The 9,135-nt window shown below is 28.6% G+C and overlaps 1 protein-coding gene across 2 annotated transcripts in view; it reads left to right on the top strand.

Moving 5' to 3' along the window:
* The first annotated feature begins 3,753 nt into the window (after positions 1-3,753).
* The window catches only part of LOC117176948 (GDNF-inducible zinc finger protein 1-like), a 15,976-nt gene continuing 10,594 nt past the window's right edge, over positions 3,754-9,135 (top strand). For both annotated transcript variants that reach the window (XM_033367356.1, XM_033367355.1), the window contains exons 1-3: positions 3,754-3,931; positions 7,815-8,110; positions 8,256-8,337. In XM_033367356.1, coding sequence (XP_033223247.1) covers positions 3,928-3,931; positions 7,815-8,110; positions 8,256-8,337 — 382 coding nt within the window. In that variant the 5' untranslated portion in view covers positions 3,754-3,927. The remainder of the gene's footprint in view (positions 3,932-7,814; positions 8,111-8,255; positions 8,338-9,135) is intronic.

Here is a 9,135-nt window from a genome sequence, read left to right as displayed (position 1 = left end):
TTCACTCTACTGACACTCTTTTTATTAACTATTTGCCGCCATACTTTCCTGTCCTGGCATACTACTCTAGCTTCTTTCATGTCCATGCATTTTTTCATGCAGACTCTCGTGTTTCTATGACTTCTTATGTCTCTTCTAAGTAGGATCTCATTCACACATTCTAACCATTCTTTCCGCGGTCTACCTCTGGGCACGTTGCCATTTACTTTACCTTGATACACTTGTTTCGTTAGTCGTTCATTTGGCATCCTCTAAACATGTCCGAACCATTTTAACCGATTTCTTTCCCATGTGTCTACTAGCGTCTCTTTTGCACCGCATTCTTTTAGAATTATCTCGTTACTTACTTTGTCCATTAAGGATTTCCCGCTTTCTTACAGAGTTACTGAACATATGTAAAGAAATGACAAATGTGTAAATTATTTTTAGATTGATGCGAGGAAGCTAACAGAGTTTACTCGAAAATAATAATTACAATGAAAAATTACTATACTTATACTTTCTATAAAATGAGCAATAAATCTTTTCTTCTGAAACTTTTTAAATTTTAGAACTTGATGCTTGTTTTTTTATTTCTTTTAATCAAAATAAGATGTTATTTATAAAGTTAGTTAGGAGTAGCCTTTCATTCAATATTGTTTTGTAATTTTTAACCATTCAAACTTGAATTCAATTCATATTCAAATTTATTTCAACCAACCAATACCTTTTTATGTGGTTTAGGAAAATAAAAAATATTTATAAAATATTATTAAATAATAAATTAAAACATTTAATTCCTTATTATTGTATATTTATATTAAATTTATATCAATTTCAATATTACAATTAATATAATATAATTCAAATATTATTCTAAGTTAATATAAATATTAAATCATGTATCAACACGACGCCATTACAGGACGTAAAATGTTACTAAACGCAATTTGCGTAGTTCGAATTTAAAAGTGCGCATGTCCTGATATAGAAACTGTGCAGTGAAATATTAACTTTAATTTCTGAACAAAATTATAAGTTTTCTAAGCTAATATTTTCAAATTAGTCAAAATAATTCAAAAATATTTATTTATTGCAGGCTTCAGTCTTCGATTCTCCTCTCTTTTCACAGTTTTCTCGTGTTTCAGTTATTAAATACAAACGGAATTAGTAGAATCCAATTAGAAAAATAGTCTATTTTGATTAAAGATTTATCCATTTTGTTGAAAATTCGTCTTTTCGAATGAATTAAATCCTCTTCTGAATTAAAATAAAAGTATTTTCTGGTGGAAAAAAATATCAACTATTATATTTTTTATTGGGAATTGATCGTTTTATTTGAAAATTCAACTACTTGGTCAACAGTTGCTCTATAAAAATAATTTTTTTTCGTGGAAGATGCATGATTCTAAACAAAAAATAAAATTAAATGATTTTGCAAAATTTTAGTTGAAAATTCATCTTTATGGTTGAAAATGTAACTATTTTGTTTAAAAATTCGTTTCTTTCTTTGTTAAAAAAAATGTTTTGACTAAAAAAATTAATTATTCTAATCATAGACTTATCATAGAAAATCAAACTCTTTTGGTAGAAATTGAATTTTTTAAGTTAAAATGCAACTGTTTCGTTCCCTATAGTCTCTATAAGTTTAAATTACAAAATGTTGTTACTAATATCAATTTGTGACTGAATTCTATCTATGAATCGGCTATTTGTTAGAGATAGATCAGTTAAACTTATTAATATATCAGTGAGAATAACCGATTCGTAGCTACAATTATTCAGTCTTCGACACAAATTGGTAACAATGTTAGATGGTTTAAATCTAAAGATTTAAAAATTTATCTTTTTGATTGAGGATTTAATTATTGTATTCAAAATTGGTGTTTTTTGGTTGAAAGTTCAACTGCTTAGCTAAGAGATGAACTTATTTGTTAAAAACCTATTTTTGTTGTTCAAGATCCATAATTGAAAATTCATCGCATTTGGAAGAACATGTAAGTATATTATTAAAAATTCAACAATTGTCCTATGAAAATTCGTCTCTTTTTTGGTAGAAAATTAACCTCTTTTGTAAAAATTGATCTGTTTAGTAGAACATTTAACTACTTGGTTAAAAATTCATAGTTTTTGTTAAAAATACAACATTTTAACTTGAAACATTAGGATTTAAAGCATTTCCAATATACAATTGAATTTAATATATTGTGAATCTTTCGAAAGTTTGTATGAAACTTTCGTATAATCTAATACTATAATCTAATGTCTAATTATAATGAAACGTTTTATTTTTTCAATCAAACCGAGACAGTCATTTATAATTTCTTGAAATTCTTTGTCAGGCACGTTTCGATAATATGTTCACAGTACAGAACAATGGACTTTAAAACACTTGAAGAAGGCCTTTGAATTTTATGACTTAAGCCTTGTAAGGTTTTCCAGACTTGAAGTCTCGATCGTTTTATGGCTTTATAGCACAATTTTAAATCTGGTCACCAAAGGATTATTAATCGCTGACGCATGACCGCTCCACCTCAGAATTTTAGAATTTTTGCTTACTGCTACACAACGTGTGGATTTGAAAACACATTTTATTGTAAATATGTCAATCTTAAAATTTAAAATATAAAAAAACTATTTTTACGTGGTATATTACTGTAATTAAATTTATATTAGATTTTTTATAGAAAGAAATTTAATTATTTTTTAAAAATAAATATTATATAATTAACATTATGATATACATACTTTAAATAGAAATTCCAGTTCTATAACCTAAAAATTGGATTTTCTAAAAAAACGACCAAACATAAGATTGCTATTCTTGTTTAAAAATAATCAGGAAAATATTCGCCAAGTTTGGAAACAAATAAATGTGTTCGAAATTTCTAAATATATTTTGAAATATGTACACAATATAAATGATTTTAAAGTTGAATTTAAGACTTCAATATGATTTTGTCAATTAAAACTCAGAAATTTGTAAATTAAATTAAAATAATAAAATTGTTAAGATCTTACCCCCCGCCCCTGTTTTACGGATACGTAAGATTTCTTTGACCCGAGTGGGGATATTTAGATTCAAATAAATTAAATATATATAACATAGGGCAAAAATGGACCGAAACCCATGCATTTGGTTCATTGTTTTCCCCTCAGCAATCAACGAAGTGAAGTTAGCTGGTGATTGAAGTGAAAATACTTAATTAAATTTCGCGCCCACTGGGTTTTTTTTTTTAATTCAACATATTTTCAATTGAAATGTTAGGAATTTAAAGTGTTTTGTATTGAATTCAAAATGATATCTGCTTTAATTTTATTAAAAAGAATTTATTCCCCGGTTTTAGTATAATTTTCGTCTACTTAAATTTTCGGTTTGGTTAAAATTTGAACTGTGTAACAACTTTTGCTGTTGTGAATGATTTATTATTCCAGTTGAAAATTCATCTGTTTGGTTAAAAGTTGACCTATTTGGTTAAAAATTCCTTATTTTTTGCTTGAAAATTAATTTTTCAATTTACCGAATCCTTCTCACGCTGACCTTGAAATTTTCAACTATTTCTTCAAGTTACGTGACCATATTTCACGACACCAGCGCCTCTAGATGTAAATAAATGGAGTTAGATGTTTATTGTCTGCACTAGAGCAAAGATATTTTGACTAGAGACACGGGGTACTCCAAATCTGATTGGCGCCGCTGTACCAGAACTAGTTAAACTTCTATGCGTTTTGATTCAAAATATTCGCGCACCATGAAAATATTAAAGTTCCGGTACAGCGACGACTTTTGGAGGGGGAAACGTGTCTGAATTCTCCTAGTCTCCTAGATCTCTACTCTCTAGTCTGCACGAAGGATCAGTAAATCGAAACGATATTTACTTTTTAGTTTTTGTCCGAGATATAGATAACACTAGATGATTAAACTGATTAATTTAAGATTCCGGAAGTATGGGTGAGTCTTAGGAAATTAATGTTCTGTTTTTCTAATTATTTAAATCATCGTTCAAATAAACGGCGTAAAAATGAACCCTGCCACGTGTTATATAGAAGCAAAATATTAAGACACGTTGCAGCACGTAATAATGAATGATCAATTTATATAGTTATTAATGTTTGCTTATATAAGTAGAATGAGACTAGAGTAAAATTTGCGTTTATTTTCATGCCTTAAAAACATTTTACTATTTCGAAAGTTACTGCAATAATTGTATGAATTTCGTATTAGGGATCGTACTTAATTTACGTAACACCTCAGTGGGCCATTGCGGGGGTGATGCAATGAGGGGGGATGTCCGCCACCTTTTGATGTCCCGTGATAAACCTGGCAGCGCCCACATGTTTATATTTTCATGCACAGTTAGTCGGCAAAAATGCTCGGGCGCATAATTAAATGGCACATCGTAAGATGGCGGCTCTCCCCACTCATGGAATTCTCCCCCCTCCCGTGGATTCAACCCCGCTCGACAAGTTAGGATGGTATGCCTAGTCCCGTGTTCCCTATGTCCATGCGTAGAAGTATCGGTCAGCCGGTAAAATCTATCGATAAATAAAAAAGTGGTCGAAACGTAAAACAAAATTTACATGGAAATTTGTATGGTGTATTCTCAACATATAAGCGATTACTTTAAACAACGCACTTTGTTTAAAAAGCTAATATGTTTGTTTGTTTTTTGTTTAATAACATATTGATTGCGAACAAAAACCACGTTTTGCCAACTTCGACCAGTGGGATGGTCATCGAAAAAATGTTAGTTGAATTAACTTATCGCGAAAAAGGTGTTCACTAGACTTTAAAAAAGTTTTTCTGAAAATTTGAAGAAAGTCGGTCAAAAATTGTGGAAATGGCAGCGAGTTGAAGTCAACAGACGCTGCCGCTGGAGCATTTTGTTGCTCTTTGCGGCTGCTGGCTAGTTTCTTAGGAACACTGCGGAGCACTGCAGCGGCAGCGTGTGTTTACTTCAACTCGCTGCCACTGGCCCCTCTGGTCGAAGTGGGCAAAACGTAGTTTTCGTTCGCAATCAATTTGTTATTAAGAAAAATATATTAGCTTTTTAAACAAAGTGCATTGTTTAAAGTCATCGCTTATATATTGAGAATACATCATACAAATTTCAAGCATGTTTATCAACAAACGGCCGAATAATCGCGAGTTGTGTTTTACAAAACATCGATTTTTGATCTGAAAATTGTCTAAGTTTTTATTGTTTATCTTAAGTAATAATTATCAAATGAAAAAGTTTCATGGGAAAAATTTGTCGGCCGCGTCAAGCTGAATACGAATGTATATTTTTTTTACGTTACGACCACTTTTTTATCGATAGATTTTCCCAGCTGGACAATACTTCTACGCGGTTTCGAGCGCTTGTCAAATTGTTGCATCCGTCATCTCAATTTGAAGAAAGGGAATTTCGTTGGTTATTTATTCGCCTTTTATTTATAATCAAATATATATTTGCAGTTTCTTCATCCTGTACATTCTTTTTTTAGTTATAAATTTAATTTATAGATTGATTTTACATTAATTTATAAATTAAAGTCATCCTTTTTGACCGATAATTAAATTGTTTTGTTGAAAATTTACTTTCTGATTGAAATTCATATTTTTGTTTTCAAAAGTCACCGAACATTTTTTTAATGAAAATTCTACATTTTTTGGAAAATTCATCAATTTTTTAAAAGTAGAAATCACATTTTTTTATATAAAATGTCAGTATTTGGTTAAAAATTAATTTTTGTTAAAAAAGTCATCTTTTTGACCAAAAATTTAACGGTTTTATTGAAAATTCGTCTTTTTGGGTTGAAAATTCAAATATCTTTATAGAAAATTTACTTCGCATTCAAAACTCATATTAGAAGTCAAACTGAAATCTTTCATCGATGAAAATTCAATTTTTTTACATTCTCGTCCTAATGAGAAGATATTGGTTTTATGTAACATTTCACTTTGTCGGTGTTCATCAAATCTCAACGTTTTGAGACCAACTAAATCAGAAAAAAAACGATTTTTACGACGGTATGTCTGTCTGTAATCTGCAGTCTAGTCTCTATTTTGTAGGCACGATAACTTTCGAAAAATTGATCAGATTGGATTCTGCTTCGGCAGACTTTTTAAGACCTAAAAAGAAAGAACGAGTTTGTAAACCGGCTATTTTGGATCAAAATTCAAAAAGTGAGCGCAATTTCAAAATTTTTTAAACCACATTTTTTCAAGATTTCAAAATTCTATGAATTGCTATTCATAGTACTCAGAAGCTCAGACAATTTATCCTAATGACTTCTTTCTATCAAAAGAAAATGATCAGAGCTAAAGCATTTTTAAAATAAAAAAATAAAAAAAATAAAATGAACATTTTAGGCCAAACAACGCATGATATGAAAAAATTCAAGGCAAGAAAAACGTTGATTTTTGAAAGCCCTACAAGATGATAATAACAACTTTTTCAATTTGGTCCAAAAGTTAAAAATTCCAAATTTGATCGTACCGAAAATCATGAAAAATCCAAAAATTCCATTTTTTGGTCAAACTGCAAGATACGAAAAAAATGAATAAGCTAAAATTGCGCGCCCTGGAAAGACCTACAAATTTATAATGAATCACTTTTCGATAGGACAAAAAGTTTTTGTTTTTAGTCGTAAAAACATTAAAAATGTAATAAAATAAAAATTTTTGGACTAACGACACAACTACGAAAAAAATGACACAAAACTTGCTTATTCAAAAAAGAGCTATAATTTTTAATAGGACACGTAGTTTTTGCTTTAGTTGTAAAAAATAACATTCAAAATGAAAATATTAAATTTTTTTGAAAAAACGACATGAGTACGAACTAAAATTAACAATCAACACTTGCTCGCCTAAAAAGATCTATAAATTTATTATTTATTTTTTCACATAAGATCCTATATAGGACTCTATATAGGTTCCTGTATTAGACCCTATGCAAATGAGCAGTAGTATTTCTTTAATCGTAAAAAAAAACAAGATAAATTTTTTTTTAAATATAAAAACAAGGAAATAAGAATTAGTATGATTAAATTTTTATGCGTATCATCAATTGCAATGATATAAATTTATTGAAATGATACATGTTTCAGCGCAGCTTGGAATACAATTTAAAGCAAAATAAGAAACAAATATAAAAATAATCATGATAAATACAATTTTTTCTTCATTTTGCAATATTTAAATAAGCAATCCCAGGCAGAGTCACATTAAATATATATTATATTTGATATAAAATTGTTGTGTATAATGTAAAAAAGTTGAAATTTTTGGCATAAATCGAATTGTTGGCATTTTTTTTATAATGAAGGTTTTTTCTCTTTGGTTGAAAATGACTTTTTTTTGGTTAAAAATTCATATTTTTTGGTTGAGAATTCAATTTTTTTACAAAAAATTAGTCTTTTGGCTTTATTTAAGGGACTTTTTTCTTTCATTAATAAAAAAATCTGTTTTTGTTGAAAATTAATTTTCTTTAATTCATCTTTTTTTATTGAAATATTCACTATTACACCTTTTTGTTGAGTATTCATCTTTTCAGGTTGCAAATTTAATTATTTTATTGAAAAACTGATTGTTTTGTTGGAAACTCAAATATTTGGTTAAAAAGCAATCTATTATGGCAGGGAAATCATTTTTTTCTTTAAAATAAATAAATTTACAAATTTTAAACTTCTATCTGAAGTATTATTTTATTCCGTTTTTACCCTGAAAATTATGTAATGCAGAAAATTTCAATTAGTTTAAAAACGGGGGGGGGGGGGGGATAATTTCAAGAAATGTAAGTGTTTAAAAGTGGAAATGAATAACAATCATATTCCTGGTTTTCTAACAGAAAAATTACTGTTGGAAAAAAACCGGCTATTAAAAGAAAAGGATCAACTGGAATCAGCTTTCCTGACATACAAAAATGTTACAGCTCCAGCGCTCTTGCTAGAAAAAGACATAGAACTAAACGAAATGGTTAAATTAAAATTAGAACTGGCAGAGGAGCTGAATGTCATTAATGCCCAATTAGATGAGAAAAATTGTGAGAAGGCAAAGTTAACTAAAGAAATTAGTTTGCTTAAAACGAAAATAATCAATTTAAGCGATCCAGCGATATCAAAAGAATCTGAGGAAAATCAAACAGTAAGCATCGTTCTCTCAGAATTAATAATTTAGTGTGAAAAGTTATAAGTGAGAGAAAGACAAAAATTGTTCCAACTAATCATTAGAATTAATGCAAAAATTTATCAATCGAATAAATGTCAAATTTGATTTACATTTTCATCAGGAGCTCACAGATAAAGAGAGTCTTGAAAATAAATATATGAAGATGCCACCAAGATCGAAAGCAAAAGACAGAAGAAAAACAGGTACAACATTTCTTAACATTCTTGATAAATTTTGGAATTTTATAAAAATGTGAATGACGCAAAATGATAAAATTTTTGCAACATTAAAGACATTTTAACATTTTAACATTTATCAATAAAAAAACTCAAATCAAGAAATGTAAAATTGAATTATGTGAATTATACTTAGATTTATTTTTGTATATATTGAATTATGCAATAAAAAAATTTTATTCTTACAACTAAAGAGTAAATGAACGATTTTGTCAACTTTCAGGATTGGTCATGTTTAAACTTTAGGCTTTTAAATGCAGGTATAAACATCAGAAAATTTAACAATACCTCAAGTTTAGGAATTTCAAAATTAATCAGATCTATAAAGTTTATATTTTATTTTTGTTTATTTTATATACAACTTAAAAATGTTTATGGTACTAATTAATTTTGAATTAAACCAGACGAAATGGAATGATCTTAAATTACTCCGTAGAATTTGCCGTAGCCACTCAAAACATGAATAAGTTGCCATATCAAGACAAACCTGGGCAAAGAATTGTGGGTTGTTCTTGAGGAAATTTGTTTGAAATTGTTTTGTTTCGGAATTCGTGGATATCATCTATTTCGGCGATTTTTGACGCTTCTAATGGCGATAAGAATATGTGCAGTACAGTTTTGATAGGATTTTCCACGTCTTTTTCTATTGATCATAACCAGTTCTTAAAAATATATATTTGACTTTAAAAAATAATTTAGAAACCCAAATTTACAAAAAATTTGGTACAAGTAGACACTAGGCATGTCTTGTTTGAAAATAGGTAT

Source organism: Belonocnema kinseyi, chromosome 7 (assembly GCF_010883055.1).
Source record: "Belonocnema kinseyi isolate 2016_QV_RU_SX_M_011 chromosome 7, B_treatae_v1, whole genome shotgun sequence".
Taxonomy (NCBI): Eukaryota; Metazoa; Arthropoda; class Insecta; order Hymenoptera; family Cynipidae; genus Belonocnema; species Belonocnema kinseyi.
Note: the sequence above shows the minus strand (reverse complement) of the source record. Positions and strands in the feature narration are given on the sequence as shown.